The 27820-nt window shown below is 40.4% G+C and overlaps 1 protein-coding gene across 1 annotated transcript in view; it reads right to left on the reverse strand.

Annotated features, from left to right (window-relative positions):
* Positions 1–6778: 6778 nt before the first annotated feature.
* Positions 6779–27820, reverse strand: part of DNAH5 (dynein axonemal heavy chain 5) — a 216419-nt gene continuing 195377 nt past the window's right edge. The window contains exons 72-79 of the mRNA XM_078066500.1: positions 24108–24327; positions 22721–22926; positions 21891–22094; positions 19582–19797; positions 17798–18010; positions 15510–15662; positions 14857–15088; positions 6779–7553 (exon numbers count right to left, since the gene is read on the reverse strand). Of these exons, the coding sequence (XP_077922626.1) occupies positions 7402–7553; positions 14857–15088; positions 15510–15662; positions 17798–18010; positions 19582–19797; positions 21891–22094; positions 22721–22926; positions 24108–24327 (1596 nt within the window). The 3' untranslated portion in view covers positions 6779–7401. The remainder of the gene's footprint in view (positions 7554–14856; positions 15089–15509; positions 15663–17797; positions 18011–19581; positions 19798–21890; positions 22095–22720; positions 22927–24107; positions 24328–27820) is intronic.

The following is a 27820-nucleotide window of genomic DNA, read 5'->3' on the forward strand; positions in this document are numbered from 1 at the left end:
GGAAAATAAGAAACAGCACAGAGGACCATAGGGGAAGGGAGGGAAAACAGAATAGGAAGAAATCAGAGAGGGAGACAAACCATGAAAGACTCTTAACTATGGGAAAGAAACTGAAGGTTGCTGGAGGGGTGGGGGTGGGGGATGGGGTAACTGGGGGATGGGCATTAAGGAGGGCATGTGATGTGATGAGCACTGGGTGTTATATGCAACTGATGAATTACTGAATTCTGCATCTGAAACTAATGATGTACTATATGTTGGCTAATTGAATTTAAAAATAAATAAATAAATAAAGATGCTCATGGTTAACAGAGCCTCCTTTAGTGAGCTGGTTGGAGGCCAAATAATATGACCACATGGAGTGATTGATCAGGCCAGGAGATTCCAGGTTTACAACTATCATTCTAGCGTGCCATTTGGTTTTGACATTCGTGACCTTCTCGTTTTAGAACAAAATAGTAGTAATAATAATTCTATTGAAATAGGCCAGGATAGGTTTGAACCTCCAGCATCTGTCAGGGTCTCCATACATGAGATGCAGAGTTGTCCTTTTAACATGAGGTCCCCATAGTAGCAAGATGCTTCCACGAAAACTTTGGCTGTGTTTCCTGGAGGGGAAAAGAATAGTCTAGGCCAGGAAAGCATCGCATGCAAAAGTCTCCATAAGTGTAGGTCTCTATCTAAATGTAAGAGGTCCTCCAGGAGCAGCTCATCTTAAGTCATTAGCAGTTCAAGCTGCTGAGAGCCAAGGATACAACTAAAGGTGGCCACGAGGTAGAGGAAAGGGTCTTTCTGCAAAGACACAATCTGAGGGTTTCACAGCTCAGGTTTCACAGGTTTGTCCCAGTCTACAGAAAACTGTAAACTACCTTGGGATTTGTATTAGAGGCTGCCGATCCTGCAGTGCCAAGACTCCCCATAAGTGCTTCCCTAGAGCAGACACTGTGTGCTGGGGGCTCTATCCCAGTAGAACCATGAGGATGTCACCACATCAAGATACACACCCCCACCATGCAGCAGTATGACAGGCTCTGTCTGGTGTCCTCTTTCCCCATAAGATGTATTGCTACAGATTAGGAAGAGTCTAGCATGAATTGATATTGCTAAGGTCTACTTAATTCCCAGATGATTCCTCATTTTCTTTTACCACTCACCTAAAGACCCACTCATACAATATAAAAGAGGGATATAAACTTTCCTGAAATCAGCTAGCTGATTTTCATTCACAAAGACATTGATTTTAGAACCTTTCATATTTGTTCTATGTATTGTACATAATACATATTTGTGTAAGTAATAGTATACTTACATCTAGAGCAAACGTGTTAGTGTTAGCAGAGATCAAAATAATTAAACGTGTAATGATCCCACACCTCTCCAACATCAACTTTGAAAAGTTGTCTCACTATTTTATGCACAGCCCAGATTTATCTGTAAATTGCCCATCCTTACATGGGCAATTTATGGGTCAAATAACATATTCTGTTTTTTTCCACTGAAGACTATAGGTAGACTGTTAGCATGGGGAAAACAGATTAGGAAAACAAACAACAAACAAAAATAAACCAAAGTAGGCGAAAGCAAACTAGATATATTCATTAGCTATATCTCCAATTAATGCACAATTTCCTGTTTCCTACTACAATCAAAATACCTAGAAAAGATTTTTGTTTTGCAAGAATATGATTAGCTGGGTGCCTGGGTGGCTCAGTCGTTAAGCATCTGCCTTCGGCTCAGGTCATGATCCTGGGGTCCTGGGATCGAGCCCAGCATCAGGCTCCCTGCTCAGCGGGAAGCCTGCTTCTCCCTCTCCCACTGCCCCATGCTTGTGTTCCTTCTCTTGCTTTGTCTCTCTCTGTCAAATAAATAAATAAAATCTTAAAAAAAAAAAAAGAATATGATTAGCTTACAGTGTCCATTTTTTATAAAGACCCTCATTTGTACTATTAATAAATCTTTGCAATCAGAGGTATAATGGATCAGGGGATATAAGACGTGAACAATAGCAACTTATTATATTCCTGAGACACTAAAACATTTTCACTATTCGCTAGAATAGCAAAAAGTTTCATTGGGGCAGGCAAATGATCACTTTTCAAATGATAAAACACTAAAATGTTTTATAAGCGCTTTTTCTACAGGTCTCCAGGGATTTGCGTTAAGTATTTGCATAAATAAATTATAAATGGATACATCACGGCAGACTGAGTGGAGCAACGGGAGGCTCCGTGGAATAATTTTAAACTGCGTCCACAGAAAAGGGGAGTGCTCACTATCAGCTAGAGCACAGGTTTTGCTTCTTAATCCTTTACAAATCTCCCCATTCTGTGACTTTCCAGGTGGTCTCTTGGGCGTCCTTCATCACATTTAATCTTTCTCCCTTCTCAAGTCCTCATGAACACTGTATTTGGCCTTATTAAAATCGACTCTTGCACAAGTAGTGGGGAAAACTTAATTGGCTTTCCAGTCAACTACGTTTATGACTACATTTGATACAAATGTTATGCATATTAGCTAAGTGAAGAAATACATGACGAAAGGTATTAACAGTGATCATAAAACCTTACCAGAGCAGGGACAGAGCATGATGCTGCCCAATATCTCCTGGCTGTACCCACATGACGCACAGCAAGGAGCAGTAACGTAGAGCCCAGTGAAAAATGGCATCTGGCATACAAATTAAAGACAGAACAAGGCTCCCGATCTTGGCCCCGTACGCAGCCAACATAAACTCAAACTTGGAAACAATTAAGCTTGCCTATAAATCCACAGCCTTGGGAAACTAAATGGAGTCCTAAATCAGAGAAGGTACAAAGAAGACATAGGAAGAAGACTCATTAGCCAAATTCACACAGTGGTTTGATGAGTGTTCCTAAGAGGGAGGAATCTCAGATTCTACCCTTAAAGGCACTGAAATTCTCATGTTAGATCATAATACCACTGGCATTTTGTAATGAAAACTCTGAAATCCAGGGGATAAAAAAGCTATTTTTTAAAGGCTCATTTACTCATTCATTGTCTTAATCGCCAGAATTACTGCTAATAATTGCATTCTAACAGTGTCCGAAAAGAAACCTGACCGTCCTTTTTATCTGCCACCCCACCCCACTCAGGATACTTCTTCCCACCCTTGGGTTCCTTCCTTCCCATCGAATCTCTACATTTTCATTTCTTCTTATCCAGATGAGAGAGTAGGATCCAACCCATAAGTACTGCCTATTGGGCTCCTCTGCTGTATGGTTTTTCCAGGCTGAAGAACAGAACCCGGAAATCCCCTCGGGGGCAGATTGGGTCAACAACACATTCTGCTCTTGCCTCGGTCAGGTTCATCGTGTTTCAAGTGCAACACAGAATGAGACTCACCATTTAAGGTAAGTAAGAACGCGTTCATGGGTTCAGGGTCTTAGCCAAACTCCTCTCTGATTCTAACGCTGACCTTGAATTCTCTCCTATTCTTCACTGTGAAGGTATATGTGAACTCTTCAAACGCACGTGGTGGGTGCAACAGACGTCAGTCAATTGACAAGAACGCATAAACGGCAACAATTATTACAACTAAATGCCACAAAAATTACAAGCCAAGACTACTAGACTTCCTTGTGTTTTTCACAACCTACTGATTTGTTTATTGGTCTTCTAAAGCATTCACCCAATCTGGAGGACCATATTGTGAATATAAGTAGACCATTTGTTTACCCTTAAGAGGCATTATTTTGATGGGTTGCTGGGGGCTACTCATCAACAGTCATCAGTTACACAATATAATTTTTAAAAATCACTCTAAGTACTTGCAAGAGAAAAGAATTTAAAATGTAAAAGCAATTATGCACCTCACCGGGGCCTGACATAGGAAAAAAAAAATATGCTGCAGATCTGGGGGTGGGAGGGGAAATATTATCTTTAAGAGAAAACTGCTCATGTATACATTTTATTACTCTTATCATTACTAAAGATTTTTGTGCTGCAAAAAATTTGTAAACTACATTATCAGTATATACTAACATATCTAATTTTTTATAATTCTATACCTTTGAACGAAAATTCATCACTGATAAAGATATTGCTGATGCTGTGCATTTTCTCTATACTGGAGAATCCTGCAAACCATTTTAACTATATAACATTTGTGATTTGCCTCACCCTGTCTCCTACTGTCGAATTCTTTACAAGACTTTTCCATCACAAATAGCATTTAACACTAAGAAGTACTTCTCACTCCAGTGACTTAGAAACACATGATTTCCATGGGCCACTACTCTGTAGCTGGCAGCAGTCAAACAAGGTTTGAAATTCCATTTAGGAAGCAGCCCGCCTCAGCCCTCCCACTCCAGGCTGGGCTTCTTGTCACCCTTACGGTGCTCACTTCCTCTCATTAGGGAGCAAGAGAAGACTCCCCAGTACTGGCAGGTCGGAGATTTTTTCCCTTGTCCTTCAGATCTAAATTTAGATGTCACCTCTACAGAGCTGCCCTTCCTTAGGGCCCAATCAAATTAGGTCTCTGCAGGGAAAGAGCATCCATGGTAGAGAGGCTGCTCAAGAACACCTGGGCTGTGCCTTTGCCATGTCCCCTGATGAGGACCTGGCCTTGCTGGTGTTGAATTGGTTCGATGATTGCCAACGATCCCTCAAAGAGAAGCTCAGAGAAGACAGAGGTAAGTGGAAAGGTGATGTAAGCCCCATGCTTAATAGGACAGTTCCAGTGTGGCAAAGCGTTCTCTTTTGTCTCAACTCTGGAAGGACTTTACTTGCATCGAGAGTGTCACCGGCAGCCCACTGCACAGGAGAACCAGGGGACCCGGAAAAGCCAGACAGCAGCTGCTTTGGCTCAGGGGAGCTCCTTGCTGCTATTAATGTTTTATGTCCTCAGTTAAAAATAAATGGGGACAAACTGAGGGTTCTAGAGGGGAGGGGGGCGGGGGGATGGGTTAGCCTAGTGATGGGTATTAAAGAGGGCACGTACTAAATGGAGCACTGGATGTTATACGCAAACAATGAATCATGGAACACTACATCAAAAACTAATGATGTAATGTATGGTGATTAACATAACATAATAAATAAATAAATAAAAAATAAATGGGGATGCTGTAGGGTGGCTTCTGCCTGCTAATCCATGACACCTGAATGGCTGTGGTCTCTGTCGCTCTTCTCCTAGCATCGGCCTTTTCCTTCATAGCACTAAAGTCCCAATGTTCATACCTCCTTCTACGAACCTCACACGTGTGTCATATTATACATTCATACATGGAGATCATATAAAGTTACATACCTGAATAGTCACTTATTCTCTGTGTCTAGTCCTCTTACGTGAAGTCCTTGAATTCGGGGAACACGAGCATTTTTTCCCACCATTGTTCCTGACACACGGGAGTCAGACACACTGAAGTAATTTTCTAAGCAAATCAATATTGAGATGAAGACAAAGACTCTGCAATGGCACCAGGACACTCGCTGGGTGTTGTTTTCTCCTCAGGCAAGCAGTTGGTGACTCTCTCCATCACCCAGAAGAGTCAATGAGTTAGTCCTCTCTTGTACCCTCACCCCATTCAGTAGAAGCTGAGAACCTTTCAGTGGGTGGGAGCTGCCGGGTGGGAGATGGAGGCGGAGCAGAAAGGGGCTTCATTGGCTCTTCACTTCTTCAGCGACATTCCTTGTTGAATTAGTCCCTAAAAATTTCTAGTTGTTTCCATGGGGTCCTTTCCTACTTTGGTCTCAAACACTTGTACACACACACCAACAGGGTGATTCACAAAATTAGATAAATTATGCATTTTCAAGTAACTTGATAAGAAACCTCGTTTTGAAAGCTTATTTCTGGATACTCAGTGGCACTTGCCCCCTGGCTAAGAAATAGCAGTTGTAATTCAGACATTCATTCATAGCTTTTTACTAATTCACATCATTCCTACATCTTATTTGTTCTTCAAAATAAAATGATTGCTTTACCGATTTTCACACAATCAACTGGTATATATTAATTCAGACCAAAAGAAGCTGCTCAAATGAAAAGAGTATCCTCCAAGATGGGTAGGGTCACATGAACCCCTCAGGCCTAGCTCTGACCATAATTAACATAAAAGGAGAAGGACCCAGACCTATCTCCTTGCAGCCCTTCCTCCCTATAAAACGCTTTATCACCAGAACATGAAGTTAGGCGGACGTGAAGTTAAGCAATCATTTGTAGACCACAACTCTAATTTAATTTTCACCAAGTTTTCTAGTCAGTAAGTTATAGACAAAGCAGTTTATAATTTATAACCAGGATTTAAAATAAAAATCTGTGAAAAATTCCACAGAGAGTATTTTCTTTATTAATAAAAGCCCACATGGCATCCCCCCACACCAACTGACTTCTATTCTTTGCCTGGTCTTCCAATCATTACACCCTTTCAAGTCAACCTGTTATTTTCTGAGGTATGTCCTTCACTTCATAGTACGTGTTTACCATTTCCATGCTAAGAAAGGTTTGATCCTGTTTATCATGGCTGCCTCATATCCCCTAACTTCCTTAAGTATAGACTTAGTATTGAACACAGTAGGGTGCTCCCACTGTTTTCTGTTATTAAATACATTTTGATATATAAATTACTTCAGCCTTTTCAATTATTTTCTTGGTATAGATTTCCAGGAGAGAAGATAAGGCTTAAAGCATATGAACATTTTTATGGCTCTTTCTGTGCTTGGATATTTAATTATTTTACAAAAAAGATGGGTTGATTTCCATTGCTCTAGGAATCTCTAAGCATACCACTTTTACAAAGACTTCACCACAATTCACTTTCAGCTTTAATTTTTTTTATTATAATCAGTATCTCATTATTATCAGTGGGGTTGAACATCATTCTATATGTTTATTCTCTAGGATTACATGAATTGTCTATTCATCTATTCACATTCTTCACCCATTCTATTTCCTCCCATTTTCTAAAAGGTCTTCCCAAATGGCTGCTTGAGCCGTGAAAACAAATCTCTTAACCTGACCTAAGTGCAAAGGCCACAGAAGCAAAATCAGCACAAAGCTGCCACGTTACCTTAGAGAACAGGGCTGGCTGTTACCAGAACCACATTAGCAGAAGAATAATCCCTTCAAGGAAATGTCTGCTTGACCTTACCCAGTCTTTGGACCTGAATGCATTACTGTGGATTTGCGGGCCACACTTCATTAGAAAGTTGTAAATTTTGCTTTTAAATCACCAAATAACTTTTCAACAAACACAGGGATTGGTCATTAAGGATGAAGCAGATTAAAAGTAATTAAGTGTCCAACTAAGGAGTAGGAAAACCTACGCAGCTCATTAACTGCATGATCAACCTGATTTATACATTGTTCAGCACTCACAGACAAACAAAGGTTAGGATAATTTGGATTTTCTGAAGTTTTGGGTGGGGACCCACCCCATGTTACTTGACATCACAGAGAAGGGCAACCCCACGGAGTACCCAGTGTTCAGGGACCTGTGCTGTCCTGAGGTCCACAGCAGTGATGTAGTTCAAATCCGTTCGGACTGGCTTCTTGTAAATGGGGCAGGAATAAAACCGAGGATCTCTTAAAGCTACAAAAAAATCCATAAAAAAAAAACTTGGTGAATTTCAAAATTAAGCAGCCCAAACAGCATGCAGGGTCAAATTTGTGCATTCTAAAGATCATTCCAAGGTTTTGGTAGAATGAGAGCTTCTTCCTGAGGTCAGACAGTCCCTAGATGTGAAGCAGATGCAACTGCAGGTTTCCAGGGAGTGTGACAAAACACCCAGACATCTTCAGGTTTGTCCCGCTGCCCCTTGTCCCATGTCCTTGACAATAACCCCTGCCCACATGAAATGACCATGAACCTCCCACTGCTTCCTTTCTACCCATCAATTCAGCATGCCCCCTCCACACTTTCTCCTCTACTTCCCCACCAAATCTTGTGCATGGATACCCTCTCCATTTTTCTCTCACAGCTTTCCTTTGGCACAAGGCACCTGTCACTGTTAATCAGATGTCCAGCACCAAGGCTCACTAGTATTTCACTTTATTAAGATTATGATTTCAAAATCCTGCCTTTGACCCTCTGTGCCATAGCCTAAACTACATTCGAAATCACAGGGGTTGTGAGTTACCCACGCGTGCAGAGGAAGAGAAGCGGCTGGAAGCAGACAGCCATAGCACAGTGCAACTCCCTGAGATGCAATCTACCTTTTTCAAGTAGATGAAAACATACAGTTTCCAAAACTATGTGGTTATGTGTATGTGGGTCCTTATATTTATACAATGGGGGGGGCGGGAGGAGGGGTTGGCACAGGGCTTTAAGAAAAAGAGTAAAAATTTACAACTAGATTAGGCTTTGGAAGAAGCCTCTGCACTGAGCAGCTTGGAACTTTAGCTTCCTCAGCTTCTCGTTCAATCTACACCGCCCACGTAATTTATCTGCACATCTCCTAGCATCCGGCTCAGGAAGCAAGACACTATTTCCTCTTCTCTTCCAAAATTGTTTCAGCACAAACGTGGTGTCTGCACCCATCCATATGTTCCTCCGGAAGGCCAACATTATACATGACCCTCACATAAACATTCAGACAAAAACAGGTTTAACGAGGAGGAGAACGTTGCTTTGGTGAATTCGTGTGACACAGGCGCATGAGCACTGAAACTTGGAAACAGTACCTCTGAACTCTACATGCAGTGTTGACATATTGTGGAATTTAGTTCCCAAAACTAACTTGCGCAATAATTTATCTTTTTCTAACAAATTCCAAAAGCAAGCCACTCTCAGAAGTTAAGATCTCGTTTTTTGACCCAATAAAACCTTCTATTTGCTTTGCCATGTGTTTTTATACCTCCACTGTGATTAATTTTATTGGAAGAAGTTAAACACTTGAACATGATGATATTATACATTAAGTTTCAATATAAAGTAAATATTCTAAAGCAGTGATTCTTAACCAACGATGATTTTACTCTTGGGGGACATTTGTGAATATCTGGAGATATTTTTGGTTACCACAACTGTGAGACTGCTACTGGCATCTGGTGGATAGAGGCCAGAGATCCTGCCAACACGCTATAACGCACATGACATTCCCCCACCCCCAACAAAGGGTATCTGGACCAAAAATATCGATAATATCAAGGTCAGGGAACCCTGTTCTAAAACAAACTCATAGATACTTTACAGTACTTTAAACCTATGTGTTTGCTTAATCCCATGAAATTAATCATTAGAACCAATCTAAATTAATTTAATACCTAATTTTTAAGTCTAGGTGTTATTTTTTTTAATTACCATGAGAATATCATTAGTAATAATTATTAGGCAAATATATCAAAAATTCTGATTAAGTAAGTGAATGGCAGTGAATTCATGGAGTGTAGTTAATACTAACAGTACTGATTGATAAAATTAAATCCCTTAATCCTGGGATCTGTAAATATATAATAAGTGTTAACTATCGTTCTTCTTGATGCAAATTTGACTAACATTTTAAATCTTGAAGGAACCCACTGTAGTCTCACATTTGGTGCAAATGTAATTATAATATACATGTAATAATAAATATATGTAATTATAATAATTACACCTTGGGAAGTCTATGACTACTTGGATTTTAATCCCAAAAGAAAAGACAAATTGGGAGGGGAAATAGCATTCTTTTCAATAAGCAGGTAAAAAACAATTCTCTGACATATTTATCCAATTTTATTTATTTGTAATTGCTGCAGAACTGAAGGTGCCCATCCCAAATCACAGCATGCAGCCAACTTCCACAGCAGGATTAGAAGCCACTGAAAATATCATTTCATAGTCAAAGTGTTGACAGACGCTAAACAACCACATCAACAGACGATTCAAAACCATTAGCCCTAGTTAGACAAATAACTTTGAAGACAAAAATAAACATGCTAGGCAGGTAAAGCAAATCAGCTAAACATGTTTAAAACCTTAGGGTCCCAGAAGGAGGAGCAGAGACAAGAGGCTGTCTAAATCGGTGAGAGGCCATGGTTTAGGATCTGAAAGGTTTTAATAAAACACCTTGAGGGAGTTTCGTTTTCTAACCAGTCACTTCCCTCTCTAGCCTACATTTTTCATCCAAGTGGTAGTACATCATTGCATCATATGTTCCTTCCAATATCCAAAACAACCAAGTTACATAGAGATTCCCTATATAACCTTTAAGTCATTCCTTTATTTAACTCCTCTTTGAGAATAACATTTAAGTGATTAGTGAATTCTTATGTATTTCTTTTAATCCTTCAACAAACATGTGTTAACATATTAATAATAGCAATAATAACAAAATGATTTATTGTATGATAACTATGTGCTAGACACTTTGGGTTCAATGCTCTTAACAACCCTATGGGATCGGTACCATTATGAAATTCATTTTGCAGATGAGAAAACTAAAACATAAAAAGGTGAGCTATTCGTCCAAGGTTACAAAGCTGTAGGTGATAAGATAAGAATCAAACCTGGCCAGAATGGGCCAAGAGCCTATGCCCTTAATCTCAGCAATAGTCAGAATGTAATATGCGTGTGTGCCTCTAGGTCTTTGCAGGAGGATGTGAAAATGAACGAGATAACTATTAGATGTCTGACTTCAACTCACAGCATATTTGAGACTCCTCCAAAGCCACGTGACTAATTACTCTAGTGATAAAACCAGAAGTGCAAGTCAAATATCCAGGCTCCTGGCTCACTGTCTTTTACCTGAGACCATGTGCCCCCCACCCCCCGCCATCTGGCCGGGGACATGACCACCTTTAGCCTGCAGCATGCAGACAAGGAGGCCATAGGGAGTGAGAGCTCTCATCCAAACAGGGCAGAGTCTGTGTCTATTTCACCAGGTGCCTGAGAAAAATAAACTCAGGACTTCAAAATGCAAAGAAGCTATCCTCATTTTTAATTTAGGCTTTATTTTGAAGCTTCAACCCAGACACCACAGAGACTCCCTAAATGCATAGTCTTCAGTAGAACACTAACCACAGGAATTCCCAGAGGTTTGCATTCATCCCACATTCTGATACCAGCTTTGGTAGCTGGAAGTCATAGGCCAATTTCATACATCTCTACACCTTAAGTTCCCCATCTACAAAATAGGGATGATATATCTTACAGAGTTGTTGTAAAGATTAAATAAATCAATATATGTGAATGACTAGCATAGCATAATGCTTAAAATGCAGTAGACGTCCAAGGTGTGTTAGATTTCTCCTTTCCACACACACACATACATGTGAGCACACATACACGTGCACAGATATACAAACTGAAGGTGCCTTAAATTCCATGGGGCTCAAGAGTCAGGAGGCCTCCACCTCCTGGTCACAGCATGGGGCTATCCCACGCCCAGCCCCAGATCTGCACAGCGTTGGGTCAGGGAGGGTCATAGGGTGATCTTAGAAACACTTTTTTCCTCCTTAGCTGCAGAGACCCTGAGATCCTTCTCACCCTACCGAGTGCCCAAAGGTACACAGAGGTCTTGCTTTGTTCCCCAAAGTTTCCAATCACCATTTTCCCATCACATTGGCTATCACCCTGAAGTTCATGAAGAAGCATCAGTCTGTCTATATAGTAATCTATAGGGACACGTATCTTTCCTATGTCTGCTTCTTTGCAACTTCCTTTGAGAGCAGAGGACCTAGAGTTGATGTGGCAGGCTTTGCCCTTTCGGTGAACGTCATATTATCTGGGTGACTTTCTTATGATGTCCTAAGCATTTGGGTACATATTATGCAATTTTTAAAGTCAAAATAAATATCTAGACTTCTTTTTGAAAACAAACCAGTCTTATATGGAAAGTTCAATGATGAATTATTTAAATAAAAGTTACCCTTCATGTCAACAAAAAAACAATTTACTAAAAGAATTTTAACTTTAAAACACTGTACTTTGAGGAGTGTCCTTTGGTCATTAGTGATGCTACACCCCTTTAGCTCAATTAGAGCCCTAGTCAGTTATCAAAATTAAACGAAAATTAGATTTATAGTATGAAAAGAGCAATGGAATTTTAGCTTTTCAATCACTGAAAAACACTTCTCCAACAACAAAGCTATTTGGCAAAACAAGTTTCCACCAACTGCTATTGAAACAAAAAAAAAAAGAAAGAAAGAGAGAAAAGAATGAAAGTTTTTCTTTTTTTTTTTCAGTGCTTTGAAATTAGTCACTTTTCCCTTTGCTTATTTTATTTTCTCCCTTAACTTGCTGCTAATGAGCATCACTGCTGCTGACTAATTCCCAGCAGGGTGAGTACAGTTGTTCTATTAAAATGTGTTCTTAAATAATAAAGAACGGCCTGTATTATAAAATTATTATTTTATTAATACCATGCTGAGATGTTCAAAATCATGCTGTAATGGATTTTTACAGTCTAGTCACAAGATACGTAAAAGTAACACCTAACTGAATGTGAGGAAGATTTTTCTTTTACTTTATAAGGGAAACGTTTTTGCAATGTGTTGACTGGACCGAATGATATAATAAAGCAAAATTTCTAAAATATTATTTTGATTAAAAAGAACACTTAATGATTTTTTCTATAAAATAACCACTGCCCCAGGTCTTCACACCACCCTAAGAACCAGTAAATCCGAAGCCACAGGCAGCTTGCTTGCCTAAGCTCAGCCAGACACATTTATCCTGTCAGATTCAGTTGGGGTATGTGGAGCACCTGCCTGTTTCTTTTCTGACGCCCACCTCTCTTCACAGGCTCCTCTCCCTTCATGCACCTACTTTCTGTTCCTCATGCACAGCATATCCACTGCTACCTCATGCCTTTGCACCTTCACCTTTGTTCCTGGATATTAGCAGAGCTGCCTCACCCAGATCTCAGCTCAATGTTCTCTCCTCAGTGAGCCTCTCCCCAAGCCCCTGAACTACCCACTCGCTAGCATAGTACGTGTGAGTTTCCTTCATAGAAAAGAACTATCTGAAACCAGTATGTGGATTTAGAGTCGATTCTCATTATCCTGGGACTTATGTACATAAAATCTCCAGGAACACTGAATTAGCAACTACTGAACCACTGTTCCAAGGGTTTGAAATACAGGGCAGGTTTCCTGCAAGCCTCCGGTCCCAAAGTTTTCAACCCCTCAATACATAACCTTACTGTAGGTGTGTTTTTGTTTAAAGACACCTTTTTAATATATATTGTTGATTCATGAACACTGGACTCATGGCACTTTAACTCATGCCTCACTGAAGCTTGTGTTAGACACGTATTTGCTCCATAATGCACGTCACAGCCTTCTTCTGCCTGCAAATGACCTGCCACATGCATGCATTCGGGGGTTACAAATTTAAAGTACAGGTGAATTCCTAAGTGCAGAATCCATGAGTAACAAGGGTCAGCTGTATTTGCTTCCTTTTTGCTGCCCGTCCCTCCTCGACACTGCGTTCCTTAAGAATGGGGAGACCGTTGCATCCCCAGCACCAGAGTAGAGCACGGCAGATGGTCAATACCAGACAGATACTCACTGAATGACCGAGTGAGCTAATGCTATTTCCCTCTGCCAAGAAAAGTCTATCTCCAACTCCTCTCACACTCATTCTTAGCATCAAAGCACATCTCCAAAGCAATCTCCACTAACCTCGCAGGCATCGTCATGAACTACTTCCCGGCTCCCTGAGCATCCTGAGTGTATCTCTATCCTCACATGTATCAAATTCCACTTTAATTATTGATTTACTTGTCAGTCTCCCTAACTGGAGGGAATCCCTTATGGGCTTGATCTGTTTCATCATTGTGTCCTTTGCACCTAGGACAGTGGCTGGCATATATCAGGCGTCCAGCAAATATTTGCTTAAAAAATAAATATTCATAGTTTATAAACTCTCTTCCCTTGACCCCTGTTCCCAAATGTGATATTTATCTAAGGGACGGGGATCCTAGAAGCTGTCTTTCAAAGAGAAATGGTCTATTCCTTACTCGTTTAAAGAAAAATCTATTGTGTTTCTGTCACAAAATCAGTATTTCTTTGGGATCCCTTATCCCAGCCGCCTCCAGGGTGCAAGGCTTACAACAATCATTTCACCGCATATATGTGTGTGTACATCATCATGTTGTACACCTTAAGTATATGCGATTTTTATTAAAAAGATAAAAGACATTTTTTTTTTAAATGAGATGAACAGAGAAGTCCCACGTGTGCTGAAAGGTAGTTATAGCTGAGTGAAATGTAGTAACAAAAGCCTCCAGAGCACATCAGGCCAATGGTGGAAACCAGTTTCGGTATTTTTAGACTTGTCACACAGAACTTTGTCAAAGTGGAATAACGTGTGCTTCACAGACATGCTATTATGTTCATAGGCTGAAATATGAATCCAGCTTTTTACTATTAGCTACTGGATTAAGCCAAATGGCCCTGAATTCAATGTGGCTTTCACAACGTGGCTTAAACTTCCAAGCTGGCAGAGTGGGCACCTCCAGTGGGCCCCATGCAGTCCTGCCTCGAAAGCCTCCCTTCCACCCCTTGTCCCATCCCATCTTATCCAACCTCCCAGGCCCTGTCCAGCTCTGCTCCTGAGACACAGCCCCTGGCCACTTCTTCCCATTTTCACCTCCCCTTCTTTCCCACCCTCTGTTAACTATTCCAAACACTTGCTTCTTATCTCATCAGCTAACGATTCATGAGTATCCATATATATATTTTACCTGCTTTAGTAGATAGGCAAGAATGATCTAGAACCATGGCCTCCCCTGTAACACTCAAAAAAGTGCCGAGCAGTCAATAAGCACTCGTTAAACATGGGTGTGAGTGCGAATGCTGATAAAATAGTAAAATCCTCAGGACATGATAACAAAAATATGAGATCTTGTGTTTATAACATTATCCAATCTGATAACGCCAACCGCCCCTGAATGCGCGAGATAACTTACTGTTGTTTTCTGCATAAATCCGTATGACAGGCATCAACTCAAAGAGCACTTTTGGTTTGGATTCAGTGAGTTTCATGTTCCTCTTGTCCCAAGCAGCACCTTCAAGGTACAAGCCGTAGACATAGACACCGTCGGTGGGCGGGGCGGAAATGTCATCCTTCATCCACTTGGTGACCTCACTACAAATCACCATATTGTCCAAGGCCCAGCCTTTGTTGGCCCGAGTTATTTCCTGCTCAGGACAAGAACAAGAGCAAAGGACGGAGGGAGTGATTAGCGGTTTATCTTAACATAAAGAGCATAACAGTGATGAAAATGTAACCCCAAAGTACCCTAATTCAGAGGAAGCAGAATTGTACTTTAAGAGTTAAAAAGACCCTCTCATAAACAATACCCACATCCTAGTTTAACCACTGTATTTTACAAAGAAATATCAAATTATATCAAATATAAAGATAACAAATAAATGCTTTGAAATTCAAGCTAGCAGCCTGAGAACAAATTGCTGGATTTACTCTCAGGATAATGTAATTTCTGGTGCCAAAAAGGGACAGCCTTTCTCTGTCTCGTTATAGTCTTAAAACTATACTGACAGAAGAAAACCTTGTAGAAGAAAATCATAATAACACAACAGGTGTAATCAGAACTATTACCTGGCGCATTGCAGTTAAAAATCCTTGGGGGTTAAAAAAACCTGTCATCCAGAAGCACTGGGGTCGACCATTGAAAACCCAAGAGGTAAACTGGCAGTTTCTTTCTAGAAGTTCAGTAAACCAGAAACCCAATGTACTTGAAACCCATGATGCCTGAAATGCATACATTGAAATAATTAATTAATACAGGCTTAATTCTGCTGTGTAACTAGCTATGTGCACAGAAAAAAATTATGAAATACCAAATTCACTTTTAGAATTTAAAAATCCCTAAAACATGAATTTCCCTTGGGTTCTGACATTTAAGTTTTCAAATTATTCTTCCTCCTGATATTAAGATACGATAGAATCAGTTAATCATCACATGAACTCCAGATCAATCTAGCACTCAGGATGCTGTTCAAGTACAAGTATATTCACTACCAATTCTGCTATAAAGCAATTAAAACAGTTAATTGAATTAAATTTAATAGGTCTCAACTATTTTTCCTTAGGATATATTTTTTCTCCTTAGGTTACATTTTTAACAGCTACACCATAAAACAAGGCTTCTATTTACATAAATGTGTTCATGGTCTCTTAAAAATATATTCTGTGGATAATAAATCATAGAAGCCTTTCTCCACTTCTCATTTTTAATGAGGCAAACAACAGTTATTTTCCGAAGTTCTTGTCCCCGAGAATGAACTTTTATTTCCTCTGATGAAGGAGCAGAAATGGAAACACAGGTCCCTTACCACCAACAAATTAATTGCATTCATTGCCTGTAATATTCTGCCTGAATTCACATGTGGAACTTCTATTATTACAATTGGCATGGATATGTTATTAGTGTTAGCAGCAACTCTACAGGTAGGTATCTCCAAATCATATTTTATATCATTTTACTGTAATTGGAATACTTTATGTATGAATAAATGCAGAGATCAACCTGTGTAGATATATACTGCTTGAATTTCAAATTCTTAAGAATTAATTTGCCTATAAACAATGAGATTCCAAAGACTGACAATAAGTTGAGTAGAATAAAAACCTGCAAAAAAAGGATCATAATTTTAAAATTAGGTAACTCATTCTATCCTATCTTTATAGATGTGTTAACTGAAAGTGATATGTTTATACTGCATTTGATCTGAGGGCACAGGGAACCATTAATGCGAGGGACCCTCCTGCCAAGGATCCTTGTTCAGAGCCTTCCAGGTGCTGACCAAGGTGAGTGAGTTGGTTTGGTGGGGAGTGAACCTGCAATGGCTAGTGACAGGTAGGTTCTCCCTCTGTCACTGGCAACAAGGAAAGTCAGTCCATAGAAAACTCTGGCCTTGGGAATGAATTCACTGAAGGTGAGGAGAGGATGGAGTCTGGTCAAAGCTGATCCGGGTTTCTAAAGCCCTGGGTGAGATATCAGAGTCTCAGTGCTAAATGAGTCTCTTCCAAGAGGCTGTCAGTTCTAACCCTATTAGGTCTCGCCTTCCCATTTACCTGAGTAGCCTCCAAAAGACCAAGACTCTAGTCACCGCATGACCCTATCCCATCTCCCGATGCTGCCCTCCCTGCACATTCCCTCACCTGGCCTAGCCCCAGCCCTCCGCCCTCCCCAGTGCTCCCCGCCACACCCCCAGATCTTCACCACCCCCCACAACGCATGAACTGCTGGACAAAGACAGTCTGGTACTCCTTTTACTTCTCCAAGTAGACATGTCAAAAGCATATCTGTCATTTAGCACAAGGACCAGCACATGATCAGTAAGCATACTGTTAAATCATTATCTTGTTACCTGGAGATACACATACTCACATATCTACAGACAAAGCAATGAAAAATGTTTCTCTTTGGTGTGACTTTCGCAGTGTGTGTGTGTGTACACGTGTGTGTGTGTGTGTGCGTGCACAAGAACACTTCCTTCTATAAAACTAACAACACAGGCTTTGAAGTTCAAGAGCTTGGGTTTAAATTCTGATCCTTGGACTTCTTAGGTAGGTGTGTGATCTGGGAAAAGATTTAGTGTCTCCCAATCTCAAGTTCCTCACCTGCAAAATAAGGGCCATAAGATGCAAAAATTTAAATGCAATCATGCATGTCAATGGCCCAGGAGAGTGCCTGATATGTGGGAGATGCTAAATAGTCTCCTTCCCTCCCTAAAAGCTAAAACTACAGGCCTACCAGGGGATCAGTCCCTAAACAAAAGAACCCTTTTAAGTAAAACTATGCTCTCCTGCTTTCCACTTGCCAATCCTACCACTCGCAACACTAAAGTGATGAAGTAGAGTAGGAGTGGACTTGAACATACTTTCTTCCACCGAGCAGGAATTCTGGCATCAAACATGCAGTCCAGTGCATCTCCTAGGTCTTCACTCATGATGATGGTACCATCAATAGCAAGTTTTAGCTCGGTCAGGGTGCTGCGGACCAGAGTGAGCAGCCTCTGCATTCGGTCTATCTCCTGCCTGAGGAAAATGTTCATCGGCTGGAACAGCCCCATCTTCTGGAGCCTCTCTTTCACCTGCCACGGAGACATTCAGCACGTGTTAAAAATGTGACAGCTACTAATATTTACGTAACCGGTTCCCTGGGGCTGCTGAGAAGGCCCCTGATTGTACAATTCCGTTAATGGTAAGCTTTTAATTTTTTTTTCACTGCCAGAAAACAAAGAAGAAATATAAAAGGACACATCTGTTGTGGACCAGCTGATTTTGCATCCCAGGTGCGAGAGAATATGCAGCCGTTCATTCACAGAAGTATATGAACGCATGACCATAATCACCCAGCCTTCCAAATTGCAACTGCGCTCATCAGGAAATGTTCACGTACCTGGCGGCCTAAGGCTGGCAAACACACACACAGACACACACAGACATGTACACACACACAACCATTCTGCGGGCTACATCAAAAGACAGACTCCTGTTTTAAAAGCTTCCTGTTTTTTCCATCAAAGCATCCTTCCATTCATCCACCGACCAACCCACCCACCAATCCATCCATTTCCATTCTATTAGTATTTATTGAGCATCTTCTCTGGACCAGCTATCCTGCTGGGCTGAGTTGCTTTATCCTAAGGCAGCACTGACAAAGTCAGCCAAAGGAAGGGGACTCTCCTAAACTCCATTACTTAGCACGTTTATTTATGTAACTGCTATTTTTAGATATTTTTATTGCTTCATAAATATTTCAACCACCGTTAGATATGAATGACCTCTTTCCTGATACTATAAGGAGAGGTACTTATTAAAGCTGATAGTGGTATTGATTTTCTCCAACAAGTGATCAGTTTTCTCAAGGGGAAATTTTTCCCTTCGTAATAGGTCCTTGAGTTCAGTCTACAGCACCAGCAACAAAAATGGTCTGCTTTGTGGAAAATAATAAGATGCTAAAGAAACAAAACGCTGCAGGTTTCTTTTTTGAAAACCAGGTAAAAAAAAGTGTTAGACAGTTAGTCTGGGGCATCTGCTAAGACTACCTGGAAAGTAAGTCAGTCACTGGTGCTTTTATCACAGATTTTAAAATGTTTTCAGGGTAAATCTTTTCACTAACATTTGCTAAACTGTCTAAAAAATGAACTTTCCTAATCATAAATTTGGCTTAAAAGTTACTTACATACTAAAAAGACAAATCAATTTTCAAAACCCATGAAGCTGCAGAGTTAATGATGTAAATACAAACTCCCTAAAATTAGGAAGGCCTGAATTTTAAGATGTGCATTAAGTTACACAATATTTTTTAGATGATCAGGTGTTTTGCTCTAAAAATACATTACTTTCCTTCGAACAAATGGCAATGTGACGTACCTCAAAGGAAAGTTCTGGAAAAGCAATCCTAACCCATCGGTACGCACTTAGAACGTAGTTACGAACATGAACATTCTTGTCAGGGTTCTTTACTGTTTATATTACAAAATGATCACATTTATAGATTTAAAAACTTCTTTTTTTCTGGTTCTTCAGGAAGTGAGTTTTTGAATATTTTTTTTAACTTCAGAAAAATCATTTTTTGCCCTCCTTCCTTACTCCTCGCTCCCCCCAACCGAACAGACACATCCACAGCTGACATCCTGTCAGAATGTCATCAACTCACTTCAAATGGGCCATAGTCCGGGGGCAGCTTTTCCAGCATATCATCAGCCAGCCGGGCCACCACAGCCTCCCGGGTCTCGTCCCCTCCACCAGAGCTGTCCTTGGGTTGGATGCTGAGGATGGCGTCCAGCACGTCCTTGGCCAGCTTGCTCTGGTAGGAAATGTCGGCATTGGGATGCAGCCCGAACACCTCGGGGCTGTCGTAGGTAGGCAGGCTCTGAACAAGAAGTACCCCAGATTATCCCAGATTGCTGACATAAGCCCCCATTAAATTATACTGTCTTAGGAAACAAATATTTTTATTAAGATATGTCATGTTAACATTGTGTGTCAACTAGACTCAAATTTTAAAATAAATGAATAACATCAAATCACCACCACCACCACCAGAAAAGATAAGTATTTACATGATATGTCTTATTTGTGTCAGCCTGCAATCTCAGTAATTTCTCCAGAAAAGAATCAAAAGTTGGCTTGAAATAGGATGAACACTGAGAAACATAACAAGTTCATGGTTCCTTAACATCTCTGCACCTCAAGCAAATTCAGGCACAGAGATACTGTCTTGTTTTAGAAAACATGAAATGGAAAGGGAGCTATGGATTAGTATTTCGTTTTCTGAAGGTCTGATTTAATTCGAACCCATCATTTAAACAAATGTGGTATAACTAATGGTTTCTATGTTTTTAAGGTACCAGAAAATGACAGTTTTTAGCAATTATGGCTCAAAGAAGGCGGCAGGTGGAAACTGTACTCTCCCAGGGAGAAAGATGGAGACTAGGAAAAGAGGAATATCAAGAGTGACCAAGTCCAAGAGAAAAGCAGACAGCAAGAGAAGATCAGAAGCAGCACAAGCAGGTGAAGAACACAGCTATTTGAAAGAAAAAAGATATACCTAAATTTGACATTGGTTTCAATGTGTGAATTGTATCCTAAACTCTATTATTGTCTCATATTTTTCCTGCAATCTCCTCTCTTATTTTATTCCTTTTTATATAATGTCTTCTTATGAACAACCTCAAGTTCATTGTGAAATGAGGTATATGTAAATAAATGCATGTACTGGCATGTCTAAATTTATATCTTCATAGGCACTTTTGTATTCAGGGCTAATGATTTAAAGACATATATAGTACAGTTAAGACAAATATATTTGTTGATTTGAATTAATAAAAGTGTAGAGGTGGTAATATATGATAAACTCATTACATTCATATATCACAGAACCTCTAAATGTACTGATAAATTTAGCCCTTTGGAGCCATTGGGCTTTAGTTTGTTCACTCTGAGATAAATCTCAGATAGAGGCAAAAGATTTCTTTAAAAAAAAAAAGATTTTTTTTAAATTTATTTATTTGAGAGATAGAGCGAGAGAGCAAGAGAGCACAAGCAGGGGGAGCGGCAGAGGGAGAGGGAAAAGCAGACTCTACATTGAGCAGGGAGCCTGATGCGGGGTTGGATCCCAGGACCCGGAGATCATGACCTGAGCCGAAGGCAGAAACTTAACTGACTGAGCCACACAGGTGCTCCAAAAGACATTTCTAAATAATGATCTAATGGGTTCAAGGTACAGAAAAGAAAAAATGTAGTTACCTTGAAACACAAATCAGATCTTTTCCCCCAAGCTTCCTGTCAAAATCTTATTTCTCCTTGGAACAGCAATTCTGAGCCGGGGCGATTTTGCCCCCAGGGGACATTTGGCATGTCTGGAGACATTTTTGGTTGTCATAACTAGATGGGGATGGGGAGTGCTGCTGACATATAGTGGGGAGAGGCTAGGGATGCTGCTAACCAATGTACACAGCACAGCCCCCCACCGCTGAGAAGAACCCCGCCCTGAATGTCACTGGTGACCAGGTTGAGGAAGGAAGCTCCTATGCAAAGCAGATTCCTGAACATACTCAGATTCTATCCATTCAACCAGGATTGCAAACCAGGTGTCTCAGGATGAGTCCAGAGGTGGCCTTTGCCCTATTATCACAAGTAGCTGAAGTCTCGAGAGTTTCCAGGGATTTATATAGTTTCCCTAGTTCAAAATCTGCCCAGTCTGTCATATCCCCAACGAATATTCCTCACTGAGGTATAAAAAAGAAGGGAGGAGGGAACTCATACAAAACCCACACTCAGAACAAATAACAAACATTTTAATCATTAGGTGACTATAAACATATGAAGAAAGCACTTATAGTGAGAGTATGTATCACCATTAAGATTTATTTTAAAAGCAGTGTTTGCAGCATAAATAAATATCAAAGTGGTCAATAGGCTGCATATATTTGCTCTCTGCATATAATTCTGAAGTGGACAAACCTGGATATATTGAAGATAGTTATCCACTGTGTTGCATTTCGGAATATTATATCCTTGGTAAAAGCTGAAATCTGATCCAAACATATTTTCACTGAACCAGACCTTAGCAAATGTGTTCAGCAACCTCTTATCACAGTCATCAGTGACTCTGCCCCCATACTGAATTTCTCCTATCATGTAGCGGATGGTGGTCCAGGAGACGCCCTGCGGACATCAACAGAATAGTTGTGTAGAACTGACTACTGGCTCATCCTGATTTTCCCCACCAAGCAACATCTGTATATTTGTGGTCACGAATGTCATTCATTCATTCTTCATCAGTAATGTTAAAAGTGCAGGAAGAAAATGACATTGCCAAATCTTGAGGATTACACAAAGCTCCTGCTCGTGATTTGAAATAGGCCCCTTTGGTGCATTCATATGCTTTCATACTTTAATTTCAACAACAACAACAAAAAGATAGTTTTGCAGAATACTGACGCAGCTCTTTAAAAAGCACATGCTTCAAAAGTGATCTAGACTTTCATTTTCATTTTTTAAGATTCTAAAAAACAAGTTTTCTCACCCTTCCCCCCTCCCATTCGACCCTTTTGCCTTGCACATAATTTCAACTCAGCTTTGAGAAATACAAAGATAATCAAAATTGGTTCATTTTTTTCATCTGAAATCCAGAGGCAAGTGTGACCTAGTTGGCGTGACATAAAGGTAAGACCTTGCAAGCACAGAAGATCATCACTGTCACAGGATCAATCCCCCAGCTGGGCAGGAGCATGAGCCGGAGGACCCGCGCCCACAGTCACCGGCAGCTCGGGGCGGCGCACACACAGTACCTTTTTGACATCCATGTCATCTAAGTGGTTTTGGATGAACTGCACAGTGGCATTAAAGTCGGCCTGATTAAATTCATAGGGGATGTTCCACCCCAGAGGACCGAACTTCCTCCTCTCCTGGACTGTGGAGTGCAGGAAAGCCACGGTATAGAGCATGGGTTTCCACTGGGCTGCAGTGTTCACGTCCAGCAGGTCCTGGCTCACACCTGTCATGGTTGGTGGGGTAAAAACCTTGATCGTCACTCACACACCTTTATTTTTTATTACATTTATAGGTTATGAAGTATTTTTGTAAATTTCTGATAGTAAAATTCACTTATCTTGAATTATTTTTATCACATTCATATGACAATTATAATTTAACTTTTGGGTGTCCAGAGGGTATTTCTCTCTGAAAAATCTGCAGAGATTGGGGGAGGTGGTTGGGAGCCAGCTAACATGGGGGTCAAGTTCCTGCCACTCTGACAAGATATGGTGGGGATAAACTAGAGGGGGAAGAAGGATGGCAGTAAAATGAATACTACTACTAAAATACTAGTATTTTAAATACTATTACTAATATTAGTATTATTTATTATTACTAATAATTTAATATTATTTAATATAATACTATTACTAGTATTATAAATGCTACTACTAAAACTACTACTAATAATAATTATTTATTATTGCTATTATTATTATTATTTGGAACCTGTACTCAGGTTGCAACGGGCTTCTGTATATACTACTAACAATTTAATATTAATTAAGACAGTGTATATAGAAGCCTACCAAAGCTGAGTATATTCCCCAAATAATTATCATTATTATATGTGTTTATATTATATATAACTGTATATTTTTTATTTAGAATTTTTTTACTGCCCTCATCCTTCCACATCTATTTTATCCCCACATTACCTCTCAGCCTGACAAGAATTTGAGCCTTGTTATCAACTCCATAAAAACTGTAGATGGTTCAGATGGCTTCATGAAATGGAGGCAGGTCATAACTTGAATTCAGCCTCTCCTCTTGGAAAAGGCTACTGGCCAACTTTAGGTAGGTAGCATGAAGACCACAAATGACGAAATTATGTTAACATAAAAAGGCAGGTATCTAGCTGGAGAAGAGCACAGGCCAAAGAAGAGCAATATGGGAAAAAGGGAAAATTCAAGGTGGATAATGGTGACTTCTGATGCCCTGAGGCCACCAGAGCATATTCCACATGGAGCAGGACAAGGTACCACCCTCTCCCCATCACATTAAATAACAGGACAGTTTGCTATAGCTCTATCCTAGCTCATTGTTTTTACAATTTCATTAAAAGACAACAAATTTAAGTATAAGAAGTCCCATTAAAAAAAAAAAAAAATCCCATAAACTTGGAAGTATTCCTCGACTCACCGCCATATGTTCTTTTCAATCCTGCCCGGAGGCCCTGTGGAGGCTCATTGGCAAATTTAATGGCCATCTGAAGGAGCGTAATGGGAAAGTGCTTATGAACTTCGGTGGTCATCCAAAGGCGGAAAGCATCATGTACAATCTCGGTTTCTATAATTATGTCCATTAGCTCATCCATGAAATCGAGCCCCAGATGGCAGTTCTGCAGAAGTGCCCATCCTCCCTACGTCAACAACAGTAAACGGAAATGAGACACTATTTCCTGTTTCACCCAGAGATGTAAATTAATATATTCTTTAGAAAGTAGGTAATTAAAATTTTAAAAGAGAAACACACTAACGACTAAATTAATCCAAGTCAAATCTATGGATACAATAAGGTTTATTTGAGATAAGTATATTTGTTTTTCTTGTTCCATGCATTTGTCCCACAGCATACCAGCATGCCAACTGATGATATTTGGTAGGAGTCATGAAAATAACCAGAGTTGGCCTCAACTCTGAAGAGATAACATCACTGTCATGTGCAGATGGTTGAGTGAAAACGTCCATTTACCTCAGCTTCCTCCCACGTTCCATGAGAAGTGCAAAGAAGGGACATTTTTAAAGGCATGAACTCTTAAGGACAAGGACAGTGAGGGCAAAGACAGTATCAGTAACATTTAAAAGAGACTCAAGAAAGCTAACTCCTCAACTGGCATTCAAGGAAAGCTGAGAAGTAACCTGATTTATGCCACATAACTCCAAACACTCAAGAGCAGGTGGTGAGACATTCCTGTGGAAGTGGGAGAGAAGATGCGCTCACACAAGAGACCGAAAGCCCAGCCCCCCAACGTGTTCCTGCCTCACCTAAAGAAAGAGGGGAAAGCTGATTTTCTTTAGAAGGTACAACGGACAGGGTCTGGACTGAAGGACATCAGCACATTAAGGGTCTAGAAACCTCACTGAAGACAGATGAAAGAAAGGCTACCTACTCAATTTTGAGACCTATTCCCTCCCTTCTCTCATGGAGTTCCCAAAACCCTGGCAGCAGGATGTATACCCTCTAGAAAGTGGGAGAGCCTTCTGTGGGGAATCTGCCCACTCTAAGAACAAGAGCCATAGAAGATAATAAGCCCTATCTTTTGTATAACACATTTTATGAGCATAAGAATGTTCCTTATATAAAGCAACAAAGGCAATATTTTAGATCATTTTGTAATAATTTACTCAATATCTAATCTATAGAATATTTTTGCTAAAATGATCTAGAATATCCAGATCATCATCTCAAGTTGTTTTCTTGACTCTGTAATTTTGGATCATTTAGATTTGACTAGTGTAGCAAATTTAAAATCTTGGTATAAAATGGATCACTGTGAAATTTCATATATCCCCTTCTATTTTCTTGAGGAGTATATAGCACTGCTGAATAAGTAAACTATTTTTTGTCCCTTGAAAAATTCAATTGGCACTGTTCACAATTCAAAAAAAATTAAATATAAAACATAACAACCACAAAAAGGATTGAGCCACCCTCTGCCACCCAGCATGCTGGGGAATCTGAGGTAAGAAGTTTGCTGTTTCAATCCTCCCCCTGGAATCCGTTAGCCAAGGCTGTTTCTGTAGGATTACCCCCTTCTGTATTAAATGTTTTGTGTTCTTCTTACTGAGTAGATCATCCACATTGCTATTCTTGTGTACTTGGTTCATTCTGTCATATTGCCTCAAACCTTCCTTTTTTTCTTTTATTAAGATTTTATTTTTTAAGTACTCCCTACATCCAACATGGGGCTTGAACCTATAACTCCAAGATCAAGAGTTGCGGGCTCTACTGACTGAGCCAGCCAGGTGCCCTACCTCCAATCTTTCCTACAAAACTTACAAAAACTAGTATCTCTGAAAGTTATAAGCATGCTAATAATAACACCATTTTTTTCTTTTACTTGATTTACTAAACTACTAAACAGAAAACATGAATAAACTGAAGGCTAAAATTATTCCATTTATACTCTAATTGCCTGAAACTATAATTATTAAACACTTATTTATTTTAAATTAGAGTTAGAGTTAAATAGGCGTCCTGTTATTGTTGGTGTCTTTGTTCTAAGCACAGTAATATGCAGAGGGAGGAACAGAGGAAGTAAAAAAGAGGGAGGGAAGAATGGGGAGGAGGCCAAGAGGAGGGAAAGGCCAGGGCTGAAGTCCACTAAGCTCTCATGTCAGACCAGACCTGGGATTCTTTTTAAGATTTTATTTATTTATTTTAGAGAGAGAGAGCACATGAGCAGGAGGAAGGGCAGAGGAGGAGTGGGTAGAGAGAATCCAAGCAGACTCCACAGAGCCCAACTCAGGGCTCAATCCCAGGACCCTGAGCCGAAATTAAGAGTTGGATGCTTAATCAACCTAGCCACCCAGGCGCCCCTTCCAGACCTGGCATTCTTAAGTATAGATGCATGTTTTCATCTTTGGATACACTTCAGTCCACCCCTGTTGCCCTCCCAGCTGCATATCAAGTGCTCAGACAAGGCACACACATGTGAGCCCCCCCACAACCTTCACCAAAGCTGGGGGTGGGGCACAACTTGGGGATAAAAGAGCCGCAAGGTAAATATGGAGGTTCTAGAACACAGTGGGCTCAGTTCTAGACCAGAGGAAAGAAACCAGGATGCAACACAATAGTGAGGTTCTAGATTCAGTGGCTAGGACCTAGAGCCCAGTGATTTCACGGTGGGCCTAGCGAGACAGCAAGTTCTGCCCTCAGCAGGGGGATTCCCTGGAGGGCAAAGAAGGAGTTTTGAGATATGGGGGGAAATCTCAGACTCAGGGAAGGAGGAGTAGGGTCTGATCTAAAAAAAAGCAAGAAAGGCATCTAGACCAAGACTGCATGTTCTCCAGTGGGAATGAGAAGCCAAGTCATTCCGTCCTCTTTGCTTGGCCAAAGCATGGAGGAAGAGGAAAACAGGGGTAACAGCTCCTCCAGACAGAGTTGGACACTGCAGAAAGGGCTAGACCAGAGTAAACACATGAGTGCCCTGTCCTAGAGATGGAATTCTAGAGATGAAATGGAAGACCTTGTGCATTCAGTTAATTTAAGTCCCTGGAAGTGCCCCAGCTCTGGACTGGACTATCCCTTTGCAAGATTACCATGTGGTTTCTAGCACTTTATAGCCTCCAGGTAAGGCCTGAGCATGGCATGCTCTGCATGCTACAGAATTTGCAAGCCACAAAGGGCTCTAGGAGCCCCAGCCTGGAAGGCAATAAGCCAGGTTTCCTAAAATCTCTGGTACCACCACAAGGTAATGGCAGATTCCTGGCCTCTGGGATCTGGGCCAAGCCTGGGGGACTCCAGAGCACAGATTATACATTCTGAAACTCAAGAAAGACATGGTGTGGTGGATTCTGGAGTGCTGGGGATTCCAAGAGCAGCACAGGAATCATGGTGGAGGGGCTAGAGTGTATGGCACAGGGGGTGGAGCTGTAGACCCCTCCCCACTCCCAAGGATTTGGGATCTAGAGTGGGGCTTAACATTATGCAAACTGGTCGAGAAATAAGATGCTCTGGTTGGGTAAGTTTTCCATAAGTCAAGGCTCAGCAGAAAAAATTGTATTTGTTTTTCTATGAAAATTTTCTAATAGATATTAAACCTTTTCCTGTTTAGTGAACAGCACAAAGCATGTAAATTTAAACTCTTAATGATTCATAAATTCTTTTCTGCATTGCTATTCTATAACCTG

Source organism: Halichoerus grypus, chromosome 2, assembly GCF_964656455.1.
Source record: "Halichoerus grypus chromosome 2, mHalGry1.hap1.1, whole genome shotgun sequence".
Taxonomy (NCBI): domain Eukaryota; kingdom Metazoa; phylum Chordata; class Mammalia; order Carnivora; family Phocidae; genus Halichoerus; species Halichoerus grypus.